This window comes from Pangasianodon hypophthalmus, chromosome 12, assembly GCF_027358585.1.
Source record: "Pangasianodon hypophthalmus isolate fPanHyp1 chromosome 12, fPanHyp1.pri, whole genome shotgun sequence".
Classification (NCBI taxonomy): domain Eukaryota; kingdom Metazoa; phylum Chordata; class Actinopteri; order Siluriformes; family Pangasiidae; genus Pangasianodon; species Pangasianodon hypophthalmus.
The window spans coordinates 21,862,742-21,887,193 of NC_069721.1; the positions used below are offsets into that span (position 1 = coordinate 21,862,742).

General features: G+C 37.0%; 1 protein-coding gene across 1 annotated transcript; it reads left to right on the plus strand.

The window, feature by feature from the left end:
* The first annotated feature begins 1,117 nt into the window (after positions 1-1,117).
* Positions 1,118-23,944, plus strand: itgb3b (integrin beta 3b). The gene is made up of 15 exons (XM_026914870.3): positions 1,118-1,498; positions 4,407-4,492; positions 6,273-6,477; positions 6,937-7,189; positions 9,302-9,464; positions 9,562-9,723; positions 9,837-9,932; positions 11,039-11,128; positions 12,032-12,166; positions 13,519-13,945; positions 16,534-16,756; positions 18,329-18,429; positions 18,523-18,642; positions 21,109-21,275; positions 22,732-23,944. Exons 1-15 carry the CDS (start codon positions 1,414-1,416, stop codon positions 22,798-22,800), a joined length of 2,382 nt encoding a protein of 793 aa, XP_026770671.3. The 5' UTR covers positions 1,118-1,413; the 3' UTR covers positions 22,801-23,944.
* The last annotated feature ends 508 nt before the right edge of the window (positions 23,945-24,452 follow it).

Consider the following 24,452-nt stretch of genomic DNA (forward strand, 5'->3'; position numbering starts at 1 on the left):
GAGGGCTCTAAAATTTACAAACTGCTCCTTTAGAATATGAATATGTTGTGAATATTCAGTAACCTGCATATCACAGACATAACTTATATTCAACAAGTAATGATTTGAAAATTATTCATCATTCATTCATTCGTTCATCATCAGTAAGTGCTTTATCCTGGCCAGGTGGATCTGGAGTCTATCCCAGGAACACTGGGAATGAGGCAGGAATACACCCTGGATGGGACGCCAGTCCGTTGCAGGCCACCATGCATACACACATTCACACATTCACTCACACCTAGGTGAAAATTCAATTAGCCAATTCAGTCTGTATTCTGATTTAAACCTGAAGAGGGCATGGTCTTAACATTTTAAAATTATACATGAACCTGGAAACACCGGAAAACATTTTTTTTTTTTTAAAAAAACCCAGATGTAGAAATGCCAGCACTGTCAGTATGGTGTGTGAATCCTGACTCTAACAGTTCCTCAAACTCAGCTACATCACTCTAGGCCATAACTGGTCGCAACTAGAGATGTGCACAGAACTTTTTTTTTGTGCTTGTGCACTTATTATTTATGTTTTGTACATACCTGTGAACCAACAGATTTAGCTAGTTCTATTTCCCAAAATATAACAAGTAGCCTTTAAACCACCGAGACCCTGAGCAGGCAGTTACTAAGGATGCTGTCAATGCATCATGCAATGCAACATGTTCATGGTGGCCTTTCTTTATCCTGCTTCATATCTGAGCTGCATGAAAGTACAAAAATCGCCTGCTTAAAAAAAAAAAAAAAAAAAAAAAAACAGTGGAGTTCCTAATCTTTTTAGAATGCATTAAAAATAATTAGTATTCGAGCTCAGGATCAAGCCTGGGACCCTGGAGCTGTGAGGAGCCAATGACAAATGAATGATCTGTAAAGCATTCAGAAAAGTTAGTTATTAATAATATTTCTTCTGTATGTGAAATTAATTATGCTTATAAATATCTATAATAATAATAATAATAATAATAATAATAATAAAGTATAGTAGTCCTTGTGTGTGCTTTGCCATGACAAGTGGTCACTTATGCCACTAGAGGGAAGAAAATAATGAAAACCACAATGTCAGGCTGAGATGCTCGAGCTGTGCCAATGAAGTAACGTTAGAAAGAAAAAAAAATCCCAGGACAAGTCACTCCCTAATCCTAATCCACACACTTTCTATGTTTCATCCTGAAGCAAGCGGTTGATGGACAGCTGATGGAGTGTGTGTCTCTCTCTGTCTACACACCCCAACTCGAGTTTTCTTGAAAGAAACGACAGCTTTGCTCGACTTTCGAGGTGTTTTTTTTCCCCTGCTGTTCCTCATTGCCTCACTCGCTATCGGTCGGAGGAGCCGCGCGTTCAGGACGCCAGGTGCGGCGATTTTACGCAAAACGGACCAAAATGGCCAAAACGCCGACGTTCCTCGCGTCACATTCACGGATTTATTATCTCCTTTTACTGTATTTGATTTCAGACCAAGTGTTTGGTAAGTCCTTCTTTTATCCCACACTGGGTTATTTCAGCAGCATTTCCACTTATTTTATTTTCAACAGAATGCACTTTTAAAAAAAAAAAAAATAATCACCTGAATATTTTAAAATCATTCATAAAGGTTTTTAAACATGTAGGTTATTTGAATAAAAAGTGACTGGACAAGATGTTCATCATCATGTTCATCATCCTTCCCTACCCATGTCACTCAAGTGCGTTCATGTATATAAAAAGTTGATACAAAGTCACTGCACATGTATACTTGGAAAGGAGTAGACTATAGTATAAGTGTAAGTCAAGTATACTTGTTATTTACTCTAGAAATACTATCATGACTAAAGAAAAATACACTAAGTGCAAGGTAAATTCTGTTTTCTAATGCTGTATGTAATAGCAATAATCCAGTTATGAAAATTATCTTTGTGTATAAGCCTAGTAAGTCTGCACTCTTGTAAAAAGTGTTCCTCAAAGGATCTTTTAAGGGTTTTAGCATGCTACAGAACTTCTGCCTGAAACCCTTTCTAACAGGGAAACACTATATTTGTAGGATTTTACAAAGAACCTTTAATGGTTCCTCCACTGAGACAAGCTGAGCAAGAACAAGCTGAAGAACCCTCAAGGGTGCCATAACTTTTTTTTTTTTTTTTAAATGAATACCCCTATATTAGATCTATGATCATTTATTTATTTGGTTCTTTACTCCAAGCATTACTCCAATATACAGTACATTATGTTCAGATTATATTTTTTTGATGAGCATTTTAAAATTGTATTTGGACGAGAAATTGATGCATGACCTAATGACAACTCTGTACCACAAACTTCAGAATTCATCCAAAACGTTTAAAACCAGTTTGCGAGCCCCCAAGTGTCGATCAGAGCCTGTTAGCTTATGTAGACAGAATCGGTGCGTTCAGCTGTGCCGTGAAGCTGTATGAGCAGCAGTATGAAAAGATGCAGTGGCTTCATGTGTCTCAGATGAAGAACCCTCACACTCCCAGACTGGTAGATTTCACTTAAAGGGTAAAAGGTGTACACTCAAAGCATTCGTTAGAGAATTCATCAGCTTAAATGCACTTTCAAGTTAAATCCGGTCATTAACACATTAATTACACTCACAAATCTGTCATTAATACATTAACTACAGTCATTAATATACTCTTAGAATAAATTTTGAACCCATATGGCGTCATGGGTTTGCCCCACCCTTCTATGAGTGGCTCTATGTAGAACTGTACTGCAGTGTGTTTTCTTATAAGAGATTGTTTAATGTAAAAACACTTTAAAAAATTTAAAATGTACTAAAAACTAAGAAACTACCACAAAAAACTTTGAAGAACTCTTTTTTTTCCATACTGTAACTATGTACTAATAGCTTCAAAGTGTCCTTCAGAGTAAATTTAAAAACATGAAATAAGTTCCCTTATTAGTTCATGTTTAATTTTTGTCCCAATTACGCCTGTAGCAAATAAATACAAATACATGGATATCCTTTCAGTATGCTATCATAGGCTATTTAAAGAATAAAACACTTGGTGTCATGCTGTTGTAGGAAAATAATGAACAATGGGGTGGTGTGATGTGGCTCAATGCTAACTGGAGTTACTGTTACAAACCTAAAGTTGATTATTTTCCAATAACAGCACATCCAAAGTGTTTTATTCCTCTTATACCACAGCAATCCCTATAATATTTTATTTATTAAAGAACATGTAATAATGTAGACATGTTATAATATAAGACTAATATGCGAGACAAGTTAGCTCCTGTCATCACTTACATTATAGCAGCATTACTTTTTTCTCTTTCTTGATGAAGGAAGTAAAATGCACATATTCATGTTACAGAGAAATTTGAAAGTGGCAAGTTCTCCACCATGAACCCTTTCCTGTGTTGGAAATCCTATGTTACTGCTCTACTTCTGACTGTTACAAAGTGCTGACACTGGAGACTCCTTCCAAAAATGTTAAATAAACATCTCCTTGCAGAAAACTTTAGCTCCAAGTCAACAGTTACACACAATTTTTAATCTGGTTATGTCGAGCATTCAACATACAAGTCCCTGTGAATGAGCTGTTCCTATAGAAATGATAACATATTAGAATGAACACATTAATATAAATCTGTGATTTGAATTTCATCCAGGAGCTGCTGTTATCGAAAATTAATCAACAGCTTCAGACCAATCAGATTTGAGCATTCAGAAGAGCTGTGGTAGGAATGTATTTAAATGCACTTACAGTGTATCACACTTGTACTATCTAATACTAAAGCTAAACTGAGAGATGAAGTTTCTCTATTTAATGGTGAAATATTTAAAGATACTTATATGTTAGGGAATTCAAAATGTGTCTCAGCACTGAGTCCATCTAAGGTGAAGATATGCTTAGATGCTTTCATTTGTGGCATTAAGCCAACCTAAAGAAACTGAACAGAAAAGAAGCATCAACATTAAACCATTTACTCAGCCATTTTATTTGATGTAGCTCAGATCTAATTTTACTCCACTCTTTTGTACTTGGACATTTTGGGATACTGCATATTTCCATTCCAAGATCAAATAACCATCAGCAGGTTTAAAGTGGCTATTCACCCTTGTGATAGTTTGGTACCATCACTACCATGATCTGAGGTTTTTTAATCATCAGCCTTATCTCAGTCCTGCTGCTTCTGCTCTGATAAATGCCATGAGAACTTGTACAAAGTGTGTACATAATGAAATGCCATTGGGTTTGTGTGTGCATTTTTTGTCTTTCATCAAATTACTCATATGTCTGGAGAATGTTGTTTGCCATGACATGGTATGTTCCTGGAATATCTCACTCAAAAGTGGTTAAGAGTAGGATATAGATTAAGTCATGCGTAGAACAAACAAACTGCAAATGTTCTTCTGTCTGTTTCAGGCTCTAATATCTGCACCTCTCGGGGAGCTAGCACATGTCAGCAGTGTTTGGCAGTGCACCATTCCTGTGCCTGGTGCTTCCAAGAGGTGTGGTACACACTCACTTTGTTCAATCACAACACAACATCTGACCCTGTGAACCTGGTGATACAATATAAAAGCCAAACAGTAGACACTCTATGTGCAGTGTTTACATTGGTTCTTATCTAGAAAAAAAAGTGATTAAAGATTTAAAACACCAGTAGAGGCTGTGAGCTCAAGGTTCTGTGCTAGTATTAGGAAAGTTATGAGTTCAAATCCCAAAAATGTTGGGCCTGAAGAACCTTCAAGGGTACCATAACCTTTTTTTTAATTTTTTTTATGGATTTACCCATATTAATAAGCTGAAGAACCCTCAAGAGTTCCATAACTTGCTTTGCATAAAATAAAAAATAATACATACAATCAGTTCATGTATAGAAGGTTTGTTGATGCCTGTCCATATTTACTTAGGGCTGTATTCGGAGTTTTGCTATGTTTACATCCCATTGAAAGTTAATTCATAAATGTATTTATAATAAAATTCAGTCTTCAAGAAAGGCATTGTCTCTGATTAAGACACTGTCTCTTCCAATATCCCTTTGTGCATAATAAAGTCCCATTTTCTGGGATTTACTATTTAAGGGATGATACCATTTACTAATTAATAATAATTATACTATTAATAATAGTGTCATATTTATGTCTGTAATATTGGCTAATAAAATGGCATTACATAGTTTTGGAATGAATTTACAGCCCAAAACATGAATTCCAGTGTGACGTATTGTGGTTAAATCGAACTGTCAGACAGTGGTGCAGGACTTAATACTGCTCCTCAATTCACAATTGCAGAATAAAAATGTCAGAATCACACATAACGGAAACATGCCTATGTTTTTGTCACATTCCACCCCACCTGCAATTCTTACTTATTCTAAAATTTCTAAACTTTTAAAATTTTTTGTTACTTCTGAGGTCTGAATGCTGATGTACGCCATTTCTATATTAAATCCTCACTGCACACGCTTAGCTAAACACGAACAGCCCTTCGTGCTGGTTACATACATGTATATCATCTTTATAGTTTTATTTTATTATTATCTGATTAGGCCTTTTTAATAGTTGCCCAAAGATAGACTGGGGATAGCCTTTCTTTCATCCAGGGTGTATTCCTGTCTCGCGTCTCAGTGTTCCTGGGATAGGCTCCGGATCCACCACTACTCTGACCACCATAAAACGTTTACTGAAAATGAATTAACGATAGAAAAATACTTGTTAAATTGCTTTGTGCATTTCAGCTTTGAATGTACTCTTCTTTTATAAATCAGTGCCTTTAAAGGTAGCAATGTTTTCATCAGAAACCACTCTGAGTTACCGTTAAAAATACATTGTTTACTTTCTACTGAATATGTGTGAGAAGATTTACACCAAAATATTGCTTAAAAGGTTAAAAAGACATCTTTGACCTCACTCAGGGTCAAGATTTTATGGCTTAATATCCTAAAATTGCTAAAATTGTAGATTCGAACCTTACATTTCCAAGGTCTTGTTTTTTGGCGAAGTTATTCTGCCAGTAAAATGTGATTCTGTAAAGGGGAAAAATTGATGTGGACCACTAATGTTCAAACAATGAGGACAGGGAGTCGTCTTTACTTTCCTGTCAATCATGTTGCCAATCATTTCAGAGAGCTCTGTCTGTTGCACTAGCATGCAGGTATTCTAGCACCAGGCAGTAGCATGTCTTTTGTGGGTGTGGCTCAAAACATGTGATAATAAGTTTTTTATGACTTAGATAAAGAAATGAATGACTGTAGATCTCAGTGTCTGTGTTTGTGTGACACACCAGGATTTTGGGTTAAATGGGCCAGGAGCATCACGCTGTGACTTAAAGGAGAACCTGATAGAAGCGGGATGCAAAGCAGAAGAACTGGAGTACCCCATCAGCATGATGACTGTTACTGAGGACAAACCTCTTAGTGACAAGGCCTCGGGGTCCACCACTGATGTCACGCAGATCCAACCACAGAAACTGCACATCACTCTAAGACCTGGTGAGTCTTTTACATTTTATAGTGACAACTTGGCTGAGATCTGAACTCACAACCTTCTGATCAGTACCCCAAAGCCTTATACATCAGTCGAATACATTGATTATTAATGTGTGCATAGAGCCAGGCATTAATTAATACAGAACTAATGATAAAGCCTCTGAAATAACTTTATATCCCTTATGGCTTACTCTATATTTGAGTGCAAAAGTTTGCATCCCCTATTATCAGAGCTGTTGCAATAGAAAAGTATAGAAAATTATTCAACACCTTTTGACCAATCAGATTTGAGAATCTTTTAAAATGCACTTTTTTGACCATTTTTGTCAAATGTAATATTGAAAGAACTTTAAATGTCTTGTGGGGTGTGCAAACATTTGCACCTGACTATATATATTTTTGTCATTATAACTCACGGTTAGCAGTTGACTGTTTCTCACGTTAGCTTCCTCCTTTCCATAGATGACTCGCGGACATTCACGCTGCAGGTGAGGCAGGTCGCAGACTACCCTGTGGATCTGTACTATCTGATGGACTTGTCCTACTCCATGAATGATGACCTGACACAGCTGAGGAAGCTGGGAAATGGACTGGCAGAGGAGATGAGCAAAACCACCAGTAACCTGCGTATGGGCTTCGGGGCTTTCGTGGACAAACCTTTATCACCGTATATGTACATCTCCCCACCAGAAGCTGTGAAGAACCCATGCTACTCGTGAGTGAATATCCAGAACCTGGCATAACAAATATAACAGCTGCTACATATACTGTAATAGCTGTCTTGTAAACCTTAATAAGATGATTGTGTGTGTGAGTTGACAATGTTTTGGCTTAACTTTTCTCTGTACTATCCTTTTTGTGGGTGACCATAAATACATCAAACGATGCGTGCCACTACGTAGCATACAAGTAACCATTAAAGTCCTACTTGAACATGGTTATTTAAGGCACGCATGTCAGTCATGACTCAGCGGCTTCATTAAGGGTTCACGGGATGACTTGCACCCTTGCCACAAGTTAGCTGATCTAAATATACTACTCTGTGTTTTTTCCCTGGCAAAACTTGTGCTGACTGTGTCAGGATACACAGTGAGAGGTGTTTAATCTGAGAAAACACAGTCCACAGTCCGAATATAGGCAAAAAAAAACCGATTAAAACTGTTTACCAGATTACCGAGGGCAAGGCAAAAGCAGAAATGGAAGATAAAAAGTGATATAAGTCTGTAGAATAACATGGGAACAACTTTGCAAAGACAAACTTGTAACACTTTCTATGAGTCATATTCCTAAATCAATATAACTGCTTCTAATTCTTTGTGAATTGGTAATGATTACTTGTAAGCATGTTTATTAACTCTAATGATGCCTTATAAAGCTCTAATAATGTACTATCAGTAATTCCTTGATAGCTTATAATCATGTTGTAACGCAAGTGTCGGAACTCGGAATGAAAGCTCTCCAGCTAACATTAGCTATCATGAGATTATGACGTTTTTTATTTTCTTAAAACAGTGAACTATATGGTCAGTTTCATAGATTTAACCACCCAATGTGTCTATGTTGATTGTTCGAAAGGAAATAACCCTGTTTAAAGTAGTGATAATTTATTTACTGCTGACACTGTGAGCCGCCATGTTGACATAACATCATATGCTGAGCGTGGGGTTGAGGTGACTGTCCAGACTTTCCAATAATTATAAAGCCAACTGTATAATAAAATCAGTATGAGAATTTTCTTTCATAACATTAATGGTTCAAGACTTACATTCCGTACTCTTGTAACTACACACCTTTCCTATTAATTTGACTGTAGTTACTAAATAATCCATAGTAGCTACTGAATTATATGCTTGAAGGTAAATAATTGAATAATAATCCAGGAGATTAAGTGGTTAACTGGTCAATCACCCTGTCAAGAACATTGAGCACAACCATAATATCATAATATACCAAACTCCCTAATCAAGGTTAAAAATTCAAAATAAAGGAACTTTTTATGATACGATGGTGGTACAGTGCGAAACGTTTCTGCCTCATAGCTCCGGGGTCCCAAGTTCCATCCTTAGGTTACTGACTGTGTGGAGTTTCACATGTTCTCACCGTTCCTCTGGGTTCTCCGGTTTCCTCCCACCTCTCAAAAACATGCTGATAGGTGCACTGGATTCACAAAATTGCCCCTAGGTGTGAATGAGAGTTGCTGGGATAGACTCTGGATTCACTGCAACCCAGATCAGGATAAGGCATTTACTGAAAATGAACGAATGTCCCATCATGTACCATGGAACAGAAGAGGCGGGGCTTATAGAAGATAAAGGACAGAACTAACATGGCTACAAATGGTGGAGTTTTAGAGTTTGTCTGCATTTGTCTTTCATAGAACTGTAACTTTTAATGAAAATGAAAAACACACATAACACTGAAGATAATCTGGAACTGTTCAGTGAGGTGCATTTTGATTATTTCCCTTAAGTATAAAATGGTTAGCGTTGAAATTTAACAAGCCATAAAAGTGTGTTGATTATCTCATCTTCCAGATTAGTACATAGTGTATACAGTACTTTTAGTACATGGTTTTAAAGACAGCTTGGGATATAACAGCCAAACTGGTCTGAAACTGCAACCTATTTTACCATTAGTCATGTCTGAAAGCATAGTGGAGAATATCCAGTATCCATAGTGTCCAAACAATATATCTTAGGGGATGCATGGCAGCTAAAGTGCACTTTGTAGGGAACAGGAATGGCCTCAAATCCTAAATAGGCATGGCCTCAAGTCCTGAATCAAGTGTAAGACTAAATCTCACCTATTTCTCCTCTAATGGTGACAGGATACCATACAAATGCCAGCCGCAGTTTGGCTACAGACATGTCCTGTCTCTGACGGATGAAGTGAGCCGCTTCACAGAGGAAGTAAAGAAACAGAAAGTATCTCGGAACAGAGATGCCCCTGAAGGAGGCTTTGATGCCATCATCCAGGCAGCCGTATGCAAGGTAGGATAACTCAAAAGCTCCAAAAATACATGACATAATCAAAAATAGCTGCTGTCTGGATTTTCACTACTTTTCTTTTGCATCTTACTCTTGTCAGGAGAAGATCGGTTGGCGCCCGGGTGCTTCTCACCTGCTTGTGTTTACCACAGATGCCAAGACTCACGTAGCGCTGGATGGACGCTTGGCTGGCATCGTGCAGCCTAATGACGGCCAGTGTCACATGGGTCCAGATAATGTATACAACATGTCCACTACAATGGTACTGCCTTATAGCACTTTGATTCTACATAATAGTATTTAGCTTTATGTCAATGTAGAAACTTTGTAAACTGTCTGCATTTTTCATTTTAATATTTTTATATAATCCCACAGGACTACCCATCTCTGGCACTGATCACAGAGAAAATGTCAGAGAACAACATAAATCTCATATTTGCTGTGACCAGACCTGTACTGCCACTTTACAAGGTAGAATTTAAGACTACTAATGTTTTGTGTCATCAAAAAATGTGTTTTAGTGTTCAAAACAGAAACTAGTAATTTCCCAAGTGAGTTTTGGAGTCTAGAAAATTCCTTGCTTTCAAAGGTTTGGATAAGCGACTGACATGACTGGATAGCAACAATAGTTACGTTTTATTTTTCACCATTAAATGATTCATTCATGGCTATAAATAAGAATATTTGAACTTGTTTCACATTACCACTTTTGACTAATGCCACAGACTCTGAACAGATGAGACACCTGTTTTTGATTTGATGTGGTGAGAATAAAAGCATACTTCTCTGTCCATTTGTCATCTTTTAAACATCATGTCGTCAGTTCAAACCAGACAGAGTAAATATAACTTAAAAACAAATGTTCAAAAACTCTTCTCTTCTGACTTAGTGTCTCTAGCCCTGTAGCTACTCTGTGGTCCGATGAGATGCCTTCAGTGATAAATGCATGTGATTGGATAAACCGCATCTGAAGATCTGCTACACGAGCCTCACTGGTTCATATTTAGAAAACTAGAGTCGGCTCTGCTACAGTTTTTTAGGAACTCAGTTTGGTCTGCTGAAATACTTGCTGGGTCCGGATCCAAATCTCGATCCGCCAGTTAATGAGCCCTGGTCCAGAGTAACATCCAGCTGGTGGAAGGGGTTCTTCAGGGATGGGTGATCCCACTGATTTTCTTTTCAATCCAATACCAAGTAATACCAAGAATAGTATCCTGATACATCCTGACTCTTTAAATGATTAAACAGTTGTATGTGATATAAAAAGCACAGGAAAACATAGTAAAATTGGGTCTGCCCAGATCTGCCCATTTGCTGACAAGATAACATGTTTAAAACTAGGGTTTATGAGCTTGTGCCATTTGCTGATTACACAAGGTGCTAAATTAGCCACATCCAACAGCACAAATGGTTGCTGAAACAGCTGCATTTAGCACTTCTGTTAGCACTAGTTGCTTGTAATAGGATTGGTTTATATTTTGTATACAGGACTACAAGAAATTGATGTTCTAATTATACTCTTCATTATGCTCTCTCTCTCTCTCTCTCTCTCTCTGTTTTTATGTTCTTCTTCACAGAATTACAGTGATCTGATACCCGGTACCGTGGTGGGGACTCTGTCTCAGGACTCACACAATGTGATCCAGCTGATCCAAGATGCCTACGCTGTAGGTGCATTATAGTGGTTGCTATAATTGTGTCTGTGTTATCATACATAAGTTTCTACATTTTGAGACCAGGTTGTTCATCCATTTGACTCTAAATGCTCTATTTTTATGCAAGTGCTAGGAAGCGCAGTGGTTTAACACGTACATATTGCCAGTTTGAAGGGTGAAAGACATTTTTTCTGTTGTCACCTATTTTCTACTTTTTGGGAGAGAAATGAACACAGCTATATGGATGTCAGTACAATAGCGTAACATGAAATATAAGAAATGTCCACACAGTGATATTTTTGAGCTCTGTTAGGTCCATACTTGCACTTATCATAAACGCAAAGGCAAAACTCTATTTCTCTGACTTTCTGCCCCAGTTTTAATGATGGACACTTTTTTGCCACCCCATTTTAAAATAAATAAGCTACTTCACCCATATATTATATGGAATACACCTGGATCATTTATTTTATCTGTAAAAATAAGATGAAATAACTCAGTTTTGGCTACTAGATCCAAATAAGATAGTTAGCGTGTCTCTGTATAACTAGTACAACATTATAATGTTTAGCAAAACTAATTAAATATTAAATATTAGATGTATTGCCCTTGTTTGAAAAAAGATAAATTAGCTGATGTAAGCACTGTCATACAATACACAATACACATTTATTAGCTGATTATTTCCTCTACTAATATATTAATGGCAAATATGTAAATGAAATCTGATGTATGTCAATATTTACAAAATTGTCTTATTTGCATTTTCACTTCTGCATATTTGCATTTTGATTTCCGATGACTGACCATGCCCACACTCATTAACACTGTGATCTTGCTCCTTATTTTTGCATTTGATTATATTCATGAACTTAATGCCCATTTACATAAAATCTAATTGTCTTTCACGGACAGAAACTTCGATCTAAGGTTGAGCTTGAGCTCCTGAACGTGCCCGAAGAATTGAGCTTGTCCTTCAATGCCACATGTTTAAATGACGAGTTCATCCCTGGACTCAAGTCTTGCTCTGGGCTCAAGAGAGGAGACCAGGTCAGTACCTTGTTCTCTATGCTCACAGAAATTCCTGCTCATTTTTTCTTTCTCTCATTCTTTCAATCCCTAATGCTTCTCTAATCCTTAGACACTCTATCTCTCTCCCCCCTCTGTATGGCTGGTAATATTTCTTTTTAACGGCTCATTCCAGAAGTACTTTATTACCTCCCATTTCCCCTAAAAAGTTTACTCCTCCTTATTCACTCATTCCACATTGGGGAATTTGTTCTAACATATCCCAAATAAGGAAGAACACAAAAGAACAGGAAAAGGCCTTTCTGATGTGTGCTATCCCTGATAAATGACTTGCAATAAGCTTTGTGGTTCACAGTCCGTTATTTCAGTTGGTGATATTTCAGTCAGACACGTTCGCACGTATGTTTCATACAGGAAGGGTGGGAGGAAGTTGTTACTCATTTTGCTGAATGTCTCTGGCAATCAGAAGTGTCTGTTTCCTTCAATATATCCTGTCCTCATTATGTGAGTCACTGTGTCCAGCATGTTAGCTCAGCTTGTCTGTCAGAACGTCTCATCATGCCCTTCCCCACTCACTCATGTCTGTAAACTGGGGAATAAAATGAGTCACTGACTGCATGCACCTTGATGCATGGTTAATATTTAATTCAATAAAATTTTAACAATGGGCATTGTCACAAAGCAGCTTTACAGCCGTAGATTTGGATCCCTAGGGAATGATTTATTTTTTTTTTTTTACCTTTAGTATAGCCACTTGTTGTAGGGGGCGTGGCCATGCAAGTTAGGTTAGATCATTAGTAGATCGCATGACCATAACAGGCGTGTTAAAGCTTACTCAATAACTTAATAACTTACATAAAATCCCTTGAAACATCGCTTCTCTGAGGAGTCCTTTAAAATTTATTTATTTTTCTATTGCTTTGCATTTTAAACTTGGCCTTTTTTTTTTTCAATTGAAAATAGAAAAGCTCAAGCGCTTCCTGGAGTGTCTATACTGAAGAAAAAGCACAAAACCTCTTTTCCCACTGGATATAAAGGAGTCTTACAAATAACATGTCAATCTAGATGGGATTTTATGTATATTACCTGTGGTTATTTCTGTTGAGTATTTTATGGAACCTAAAACGCTTTCCAGACGCATACAAACACAATCCTTAAAAAAATTCTGATATGACAGATTTGGACAGGATTAAAATCCCAGAGATACTCCCGTAATAATTGCATTTTTCCACCTCCACATGTAAAACTATTCCCATCCAAATAGGGCTTTAGGTACAAATCTACATTATCCAGATGAGATTATCTACTAACACACACAGTTTGTGTATGTAATAAAGCATCACATTATTATTGTGTATTTGCTGCTGTTATAGGTATCTTTCAGTGTTGAGGTACGTGCCAGGGGCTGCCCAAAGGAGAAGACCAAAACTTTCACCATCAAACCCGTGGGCTTCAAAGACACACTCCAGATCACCGTTGACTTCGAGTGTGAGTGCAAGTGCCAGGCTCAGGGGCAGCCCAACAGCCCTATCTGTCACCAAGGCAACGGCACCTACGAGTGTGGCATCTGCCTGTGCCATGCAGGACGACTGGGTCCGAGGTGTGAGTGCGCTGAGGGTGATTACAGCCTGAGTGAGCAGGACACATGCAGCGGCCCTAACAAAGTGATCTGCAGTGGGCGAGGGGACTGTGTATGCGGTCAGTGCGTGTGTCACAACAACGACTTTGGAAAGGTCTGGGGGAAGAGGTGCGAGTGTGACGACTTCAGCTGCCTGCGTTATAAAGGAGAGCTGTGCTCAGGTAAGAGACTTTCATATTCATATCATACTACTACAACAAGATTTCTGCCTGTTCACACTATGACAAACTGTATGCAGGTGTTGCACAGATCATGAGCTCACTAATGTGCTGTAAGCTACACAGGAACTTCTATGGCTTTCAGTTCCACATAAATGGGTCTGCAAAAATGGTTTAAAAGAGTGTAATTATTGTTCCTTTATGTTTTCTGACAAAGAAGAGAGAATTTTGGCAACATGGCAAGCTGCATATTTTTGTCTTATTAACTTCAAGATGAGAACAAAAGAGGGGCTGGTGAGAGAACGACTGTTCATAGCTGCTATAATGTAAGCGATAACAAGATAACAGTGATCTTGTCTTGCGTTCCATAACATTAACTGTAACTATAAATGGATAAAAAGCATGACATGTCTTTCTTTAATTAACCAAAAATGATCATTGTTGGTAAATTACTGCGAAACAAGTGTGCTATTGTTGGAAAATAATCAACTTCAGGATGGAAACATCACCTATTGTTGATCTTTTTCCTATAAGGGTATGCCTTCAAGTGTTTTATTCCTTACTCATCGAATTGCCAGTAGTGGGAAAACTGTAAGAAAAACCTTAAAAACCCATGATGTGTTCAAAAACATTTAACTTTCAGGTTCTTTTTAGGTTTATTTGATGTATTTCAGTATGGATGAAATTTTCACTTATTCTGACAGAGTCTTTCTCAAGTCTCGAAGTTGTCAACTTCTGTTGTAGCTCAGTGTTCTACTGCATTTCATGAAGAGCTCATTGGAGAGGAGTTACTTGGAATAACACAATGGGCATCTCTTTATGTAGCAAACATTTGTAATAAACATTCCATGTGAAAGGGTGTGGACTTGGCAATGTGAGTATGCTGAGCGTGTTTGTGTTATAGGCGGATTGGAGCTGGTCAGCAGTTCATTTAACGTAATGGAACGTCTCAGCAGAGACCACTCACTCAACTGCTGCGTAGAAATATCACTGTCTCATTCTACCACCCGTAACTTAAGCTTTAAATCTCATCTGTCTTTTGGTTTTGTCTATCTGGCTTTCACATTGCAATAGTATTTTTCTATGTTTTCATTATAAACAGGCTTGCTTGCTTGGCCCCATTGTCACTCAGCAATTAAAGCCATATTTACCTTCTTCCCTAAAAGTACAGTGATTATAGTGAACATGCCTTTCTGCATTACTACACGACAGTGATGTCATAGCATTAAAATAGCTGGACACAGTGAGGGAGGTGAGTGGATTTCAGACTTAGCTGGAATGGGATTGAGGTTTTTATGTGGGATGCGTGATTATAGGCCGTGTGGTGTTTCTCATGTGGTACTGACTTTTTTTTTTTTTTTTTTTGTCTACAGTGGTCTTGCCATTGTATTCATTTTTTCCTGTTTTTTTTCCCTCAGGTTGCTCTGAATGTGTTATGCACTTGCCTTAAACATGAACTGGAAAATAACAGACACACTGGAGTGCAAAATTTTGATTCCCCTAAGGTTTCTGATTGGAAATAAGTACATCATTAATGTTACAATAATCCTCACATAATCACAGAATTGATAAAATTTTGTTTTTAAATGTGACATGGTTATGCACCAGATCCAAAAAATAATTTGAAAAAAAAATGCTCTCTCACTCTCCAGACCTGATCTGGAAAAGGCTTTATATAACAATTACAAACATTTAGCTTTTTATAAAAGCAATAAAATAAGGGATAAATAATAAACAGGTGTTCTATGAATAACTCGGATCTCTGTATTTAAGGTTTTAGAGTGATCCAGATCAACTTGTAACAGTTACATCTAGTTTTTTTCTTCCTATAAAATAGAATGACAGGATATTAGAGAATATTTATATCACATATATTCAAAAAAAGGGGTAAGCCACCCTTTGAACTGAGCTCATTTTGTGATTTTTCACTATTAGTGTCTTAACATACACTGATAATGTGAAAATTTCTGTCTTATTCATGTTGTTTTAAGGGTGCACAAACTTTTGAACATAACTTTTGGACATGGATCAATGTGCTTTCAGTTGCAGCATTGCCATCTATTTAAATAAAACATTCAGGATTGTTACAGGGTTGTGACTATGCTTTAGTGTTGTTACTATGCTATGCCTTGCGTGAAATTCCAGAGATTTCATAACATTTCCATTTTTAGAAAACCATGCCATGTATAGTGAGATTAAAGCATTTTGACAGCAGCATCGTTCTTCTGGGATTTCATTCTGTAAACTGTATCCAGCCTGAAAGGACGGCTCGGGCATGAGCTTTATTTCTGTGCATGTGTGGAATGCGCAGCTCGTAACATGATGTATTTTTACAGGCGAACTATTAAATAAACACATCTAAACATTGCGTGCTTTCACAGAAAACATTACAAGGCCGATGTTCTTCGCATGCAATCACTCTGGATATTAGCTGTGCCTTTGGGTATCAGTAAATCTTTAGCAGTTTTAAACCCTTCACACTTTTTCTTTGATTTACTTCAAACATATCCATGATCTCAACTGTTCAGCATCTGGTGATCTGATTCCTGGCTAGCAAGGCTGTGCTGATGTTACGGATTTGCCTTTTACAGGACATGGCACATGCTCGTGTGGTTTCTGCCAGTGTTACCCGGACTGGTCAGGGGAAAACTGTAACTGCTCAACCCGCACAGATACCTGCATGTCCAGCCTGGGGTTGCTGTGCAGCGGCCGTGGTCAGTGTGTGTGTGGAAGCTGTGAGTGTACTCAGCCCGGGGCCTATGGCTCCACCTGTGACAAGTGTCCCACCTGCCCTGACGCCTGCACTATGAAAAAGTGAGTTACCTTGACCTAGTTTAACAATAAAACGATATGAGTCGACTCTTATTGGTGAGCTGAGACAAATAATTTGACTCGCTGAAAAGACCTAGAATTTCATTACGGTAGAGTTGAGGTTAGGACAAGAACTCAAAGACACATTGAGATGCTAAGCAAAAACTTTGGCCTCAGTGCTGCCTCTGTATCTGGCTGGACATACAGCCTGAAATAAATATGGCCTCACTCCTCACTGGGACTAAATAAATAAAAGTGTTTGTTAACTTTTTAACAGCCTCTTATTGCTGCAAATGTCTAATATGAAGCCAACTTCACTGTGGTGAAACGTACCCATAATTTTGAAAACCATTCTCATTATGTTGAAATACTGAAATATAATTTTGAGACTCTTTAATAAAACAATGCTTTTATTTTTTAAAATGGTGAAAACAAGCTTTCGCGAATTTACAACCTGCCCTTCGGTTGTATTATTTGCCACGTACAATCTCTGTTAGTTTTAAATAAATCACACTCAGAGGGTGCCGAATTAATCTATTTGCCTGAACACGGTTATGTTTCATGTTATACAGGTTCTCATAATATGGAAATCAAAGATTTCACATTTAAGCAGAAAAAAATGAACCTGTCACTTCAAACGATTCATAAAGTTGACCACTGAGCTTCATCTCGTCAACATTCACATCTTTTTCCATCTTGTAAAACTGTTCTTATAATAAAGACTCACTGTTTGGTGGAGTTACTTTGGTAAATGAAATTCACAGAGTCAGAATAAAGTGTCTTGCATAAGTATTCACCCCCCCTTGAACTTCTCCAAATACTACCTGAAACTGAAATGGACTTAACTGGGATTTTATGTAATGAATCTACATGAAATAATCCATATTATTGAAATGGTGGGGAAATTAATGTAGTTTGAAAAATTAGTTATGAAGAAAAAAACATAAAAGCTGTGAATGCATTCACCCCTGAAATATTTATGGAATTCACCCTGTTAAATGCTTCTGGTGCAACCAGAAGTGACAGAATTAGATGAATGGAGTTCACCTGTGTGCAAGTAAAGTGTCACTTGTTCTCAGTATATAAATATAGCTGTTCCTAGAAGAACCCAGAGTTTGTGACCTGAAGACTAAGGAGCTATCAAAAAAAAGTCTAGAACAAAGTTCTGGAAAAGTGTCCATCAGGGTTTCCAAAACTTTGAACATTTTGCAGAGCATCATTAAATCAGTTATTTAAAAAAAGAATGTGATACCACGATGACTCGAGGAGACCATCCACCAAATTGGTCAGTGAATGGGTAAAGAAGTGATTAGTCCGAGAAGCAAACAAGATACCAATGGTAACTTTGAAGAAACTGAAGTGATTCGTACTGGTCAAGGGGGGTGAATATTTATGCAAAGCACTGTAAAGAAGCAAATGTTGATGACCGAGTTGATTCATTTTGTTTGAGTAAAGTGGAGAGAATTTGTGTGAATTTGATTTTTTTTTTGTCTGTTCCTGTGTAGTAATGACTTGTAGTGATGTTTTTTTTGGCAAGGTTGGTATGTTGTGTGATTTGCTGTGTGATTTCTACAGGGATTGTGTGGAGTGTAAGCATTTTCAGAGAGGCAGGCTCTTCGACGATGACAGCTGTGCCCGAATTTGCAGAGACGAGATTAGGCTGGTTGATGATCTGGGTAAGAGACAAAACTGTAGTCTGTAACATAAGGCTGATCATACATGTCTTTCAAATGACTTCCTGAGTTTTCTGGTGCTTTCCTGCTCCACAGTTTTGCATGATAAGAACGCTGTGAACTGCACTTACAAGGACGAGGACGATTGTGTCCAGAGGTTTCAGTACTATGAGGACAACAGCGGGAAGTCCATTCTGTCTGTGGTAAAAGAGCCAGGTAACAATCTCAGCACTTTCAGGGCTGTCATTTTACTACAATTTCCTTGGTTTACAAAGAAGAATTGTATAAATGATGTTAAGAGAATAAATAAAGGAAAAAATAATATTTAAAGACAACCTGAAATAAAAATCTGCTTATTTACATAGTTAGCTCATGACCATCGTATATGTTTCATCTGTACTCTTCAGTTCAAAAGACAAAATTCTTCTTTGTGTGTAATTACAGCAACTTCTGACTTCTGACACTTTATCGTAGCGTAGCGATGTGTCTTTCACAAATGAGTCAGCTCTTTGAACCGACTCTTTTAGGTGAAACCTGAGAATCCTACAATTACTATTATAGTTTTAATTTAATAAAAATCCTCCCATGGAAATGTCATATTTCAATGAACTTTCAGGCATATGCCACATGCCATGAATTTTCAGGCATACTCAGGCTAAGAAGAACAATGACCTTGTCCAGTTTAGAAAAAAAAGCTAATTCTTATTGGTGAGCTGAGCCAAGTAATCTGACTCACTGAATAGTGCTGGAAATTCCATCACTGCTCCAGTCAGAGGTGGGACAAACAATATTAACCAAAAGACACGTCATAATACAGAGCACAAACATTGGCCTCAGCTTTTGAGTCACTACCCCCGTTCCCAGCTGCTCGTACAAGCTGAAATAAACAATACATTGCCTCACATCCTTAAGTTAACTTTTAACAGCCTTTTTAAATGTTGTGCTGGGAATATCTAACAGGAAACCAACTCTACTGTAGTAAAATTAAGTCATAAATTCAAAAGACATTCTCATTATTTTGATATACTGAGACATTATTTTCAGAACCTTTAATAAATTAATTATTAGTTATTTTGTCAAATGGTGAAAAATAGCTTCCATAAATTGACTACCTGCCTTCAGTTGGACTAATTTACACACAAATCTCTGTTCCTGTCAGCCAGCATACCTGCGAGTGCTAAATGAATCTGTTTGCATAAACATGGCCCTGAATTTTGCACTTTTGGGCAGAAACGCAACAAAACAGACATGCAAGTTTTGTTCATTTGAAAGACCAATTCCTCCATAGACCCTGTTTAAAAATTAGCTCAGACTTTTTGTAGGTGTTTAAGATTATACATGTTTTAAACTGTTATTAAATCATAGCCTCAAACAGACCCTTAGACACGTATGTGGCAGTGGGTGCTGTGGTTCAATCTCACGAATGAAGAATGTGTAAGTGTGTGCTGTGTGATATTTAAGCTGAGTTCCTCGGGTTGAATATCAGACTGCGGTTTACTACCCAGGGTGTCCAGGTACACGGCGGTGGGTGGATGAGTGCGTGTGTGTCTGAGCCTATGCACATTTCTGCTTCTGAAGCGGCCATGGTGAGGGTGTGGGTCATTAAAACAGCAAATGGCTGGAGCCTGCAGTGAGAGCTGAGCCCCTATACTTTAACAAACCCACATGTGAAACATGGGCTCCATTAAACACTCAAACTCACAGGCCAGGAACACAGAAAGGAGCCCGGTCTAGTAAAGCAAGGCAATAAACAGCATCCGAGCTACTGAGGAACACGCTGACATGGCACAATGTGTACCGTGTAATCACACAGGAAGACACGGACACACATCTACACACACACATCTGATAAAGTATGACGCTGCAAGGAAGTTGATTCAGAGGACCATTCAAGTTATCAGCCTGAAATGTTATCATCAAATAATCTTTAGTTTCAAACCTTTTGACCCCACCCAGTGTATAAAAAAAAATGCTTAATTAATCCCAATATCTCACTCATTATTCGCACAGAAATATCAAATATCATTATACAATTACATTGTGTTTTAAAAATTTTGAAACATTTTGCATCATATTAAAATATTATCATATTTTATTAAAATTGCATTCAAATTCAGGATGACATTATTTATACTTGTTTTTAAGTTAAACCAATTTGATTCACAGTCCAAATAAATGAGTACCTATAATATAACAAAAAAAAAAAAAATAACAGCTGCTACTACTAAAACAACTTTAATAGTCATTAATTATGAGCTAGACCAAAATTCAAATTAAAAATAATAATAAAATTCCAGACATCCTGGCTAAACATCACAAACTAAAAATATATATTTTTTTATTTTACCTGTGGGATTTTCACGTATATTATATGTGTAACAATGAAAAACATCTGAAAATAATCGCACAATTTCACACACTACATTTCTAATGTAAACGTGTGAAAGCAATGTTATTTCTGTAAAGGATGGAAATTTGACACTTTTTACTAACAGACATAAGGAAATGGTATCTTTTGCTTGAAACGTATTTATTTATTTATTGGCCAGTTGCGTTCCAAAATTTTGGTTTAAGTCTTTTATATATGTGTTTTCATACTCAGAGCAACAGTGTTATTTTGACTTCATCCCCTGGTCCATATGGTCTTTTCTGACTTCTGCCCCACTTCCTGCTGTGTCCTAGACTGCCCTAAAGGCCCCGACATCCTGGTCGTTCTCCTCTTCGTTGCTGGAGCTATACTAATCCTGGGTCTCGTCTCCTTGCTCATCTGGAAGCTGCTGGTGACGATTCACGACCGCCGCGAGTTTGCCAAGTTCGAGGAGGAGCGAGCACGAGCCAAGTGGGAAACGGTGAGTCTGGGAAATTAAACAAAAAGCTAATAATCACTCATATTTATACTGCCTTTATACCATTTAACAGGGTTGCATTGACACACGTGGTATGTGGTACAATCAAATGTTATCCTACACATCCTGCCTAGTTTACATTAATGTCAAAATTAGCATTAGTTTTGTTTAAAAGTCATCTGGTAAATGATAGATGTGGGCGGGATGATTTTATTGTCCTTGTGGCATGCTGTTTTCCCTGCAGAACAAAGCAACGCCTCCATTCCCTAAGGCACATTTGGCTTTAAATTATGCCTTGCTAATTAAGCTTTCCTGGTGAGGTCTGTAGGCTCGCACTTACACAACGTTATTCCAACCACATGTGGGATTGCATCTCCTTAAAAACTCTTTACAGCGCTCCCAGTTTCATTACTGCTTAAACACAGGAATGATCAGCTACATTTTCCTTTATATTTATTTATGTATTTCTTACAAGTGATGTAAAATAGAGTGCTAGCATTGTGCTAGTAATGCTCATAGCATTACAAATGCAGCAATCACAGACCAGACATAAGTTTGAGGTACTTGTTAATCATTTAAAAGCTGCATTCAATCTTGACAGCATAATCTGTATGTGAAAGTGTAGTAACTCTTCGTCATTTGTACAACCTGAAGCCGATCAATCGAGAGTAACATATCTCTTTATACATTTATAATATTATATTTGCACAGATTCAAGAGCTCTTGTTGGATAGGAATGTTTTTTCCTGAATTTTCAGATTTTCATGACATCCACATTACTTATTTAAATGTTTCTGCACACAAATTAAGAATAAATTTGTTCATATCCAGCTTGCTAAATTGTCTGTATCCAAAGTGGTGTCTTATTCCCAAAATAAGGCACTAAGCAGTCAGTTGTCACTTTATTAGGCTGTACCTACATAGTATCTACAGCCATGTTATTAGGTAAAAAATTACTGACTGTAGTCCATCTATTTCTACACACAATGTATCAGCTCTCCTTTATGTCTTCAACTAATGAAAAATGACCACCGCTGAGCAGATACTGAGAATTCATTTCCTCATGGTGATGAATTATGAAAGGATTTACATGTGTCCTAATTCATATTTGGTCAAAGCAAACTGTAGACTTTCTGGAGAAATAAAAAATATTTTTTGTTGTTTTGACAATTTGTACAACACTTTTACTGGCTAATGTGTTTGTGCATGTATTATTTTCAGTATTATTTAGTCAACCATTTTGCCCCATTTTCAGTTAAAAGATATATTTTTTAAAAGCTGTTCTTCTGAGTATTTTCTCAAATACTTTGGAAAATGTGGAAAATCTGAATTATCGTTTGTAATTTCTACTTTATGCAACCAAATTTTATTCACTCTCTTAATGAGTGCCAATAATTATGAAGCTATATGGAGCTTAAACTGGAACTGTTACTCTAATTAAGTGCTTTCTTTATTTCAGGGCCACAATCCTCTCTACAAGGGTGCTACTTCTACTTTCATGAACATTACCTATCGAGGAAAGGAGTGATCATCACTGGAGCTACTGGAGATCGAATTCTTTTTGTTTCCTTTGTTATTTTCTTCCAGTTGTAGCATTGTTGTTGCATTTCTTATGTGCAGGATGTACATTTTCTTGTGTGTAAATATAACAATTGTGTGTAGAGATAGCTAATCATCATGACACATGTCGAGACACCTCCTTATTTGACTTCCTGAGGAGAAGAACAAAATTATGATGAAATACTGTTGCTGTGTTTTAAAACCGTTTCTGTCAGATGATGTCTTAACGTTGACCTTTTGAACATTTGGTCAGTGTTAACTGCTGATTCCAGCACTTAAAATGTGGTGTCACTCATGTAGAAAGAGCTTTTTATGTTGTTCAATGTTCTGTAAATACAAATGCATATGGTAAGTATGGAATAAAACACTTATATAGGAAAATAATCAATGATGGGATGGTGTGATGAAGCGGAGTTACTGTTACCACCGTGAAGTTTCCAGAAACAGAATGTCTGTTAGTGTTTTATTCCTCTTATACCACAACAAATTTTAAAAAATAATGTATTAAAGAACAACATGTCATACTTTTTATCTGTTTAGTTGCATTTCCTGTTATCACTTGCATTATAGCGGCTACAAACAGTTGATCCCTCACCAGCCTCTTTTTATTTTCTCATTTTAATAAGACAAAAATTGTGCCTTGATACTGAGCAACTGCAAATCACAACATCCTCTGTCTTAAAGACTTCTCCCTTGTTGGAAAAACTTAAAGAAAACTTAGTTACAGCTTTACCTCTGCCTGTTACAAAGCACTGACACTGGAGACTCCTTCCATAAATAAACATCTCCTTACCTTTGTTCTTCTTTGTTAAATAACATCATGGGTTTTTTTAATCCATTTATTATTATGCTTCGATTATGTGGCGCATCCTGCATACAAGGGTTCTTGTAAAATGAGCTGTTGTTACTATAGAAACGGTAACATATTAGAACGAGCGCATTAATAGAAACCGGTGATTTTCACGGATTATTAACTATGGTGTGGTGACAATTTTAAAACTAGTGTTTTGCAGGAAAAAACATGCTTTACTTATGTTTAAAGCTTTCATGTTGAAATATTGTGTTAAAATAAAAATATACAGCCTCCCTGTATGTTCAAGTTCAAAATATCACTCTTTGTAAGTTATCTTTTTAATATTTATTTTTGGTCATTTTCATGAAGGATGCTGATAATTCTGGTGAAAGACATGAAAGCTGTGAAAACACCCTGTTAATTTTAAAAAAGCTTTGGAAAAAAAATTCTGTGTAAGATCTTTACATTTTGTTCAATACATGTCTTTATAGTGTCCATCAGAATCAACTCAATATTAAATAACAACATTAATCAGCTAAGAAATGTTCAGTGCCTTTAGTTCTGCACTCGAAGTCTGTCTTGTCCAAAATCTTTTCCATAAATCCATGGCAAAATCTTCATATATACTTTGGTTAACATTGATTACATGTTGCATCATCATCATCATCATTGCAGTTTTAATTAAACAATGGTGTACAATGTCATATACAGGTTGTATTACAAAACACATTACGCATACTTATCCATGTATTATCTACCAGCTTTCTGGTAAAATTTCATCATTTGGGGGTGGAGCCTAATGTAACATAATTGGAAAAGTATAATTT

Coding starts and splice junctions, on each gene's coding strand:
- itgb3b (XM_026914870.3), top strand. CDS start 1,414: ATGGCCAAAACGCCGACGTTCCTCGCGTCACATTCACGGATTTATTAT. Junction 6,478..6,936: donor GCACATCACTCTAAGACCTG/GTGAGTCTTTTA, acceptor TCCTTTCCATAG/ATGACTCGCGGACATTCACG. Junction 21,276..22,731: donor CACGAGCCAAGTGGGAAACG/GTGAGTCTGGGA, acceptor TCTTTATTTCAG/GGCCACAATCCTCTCTACAA.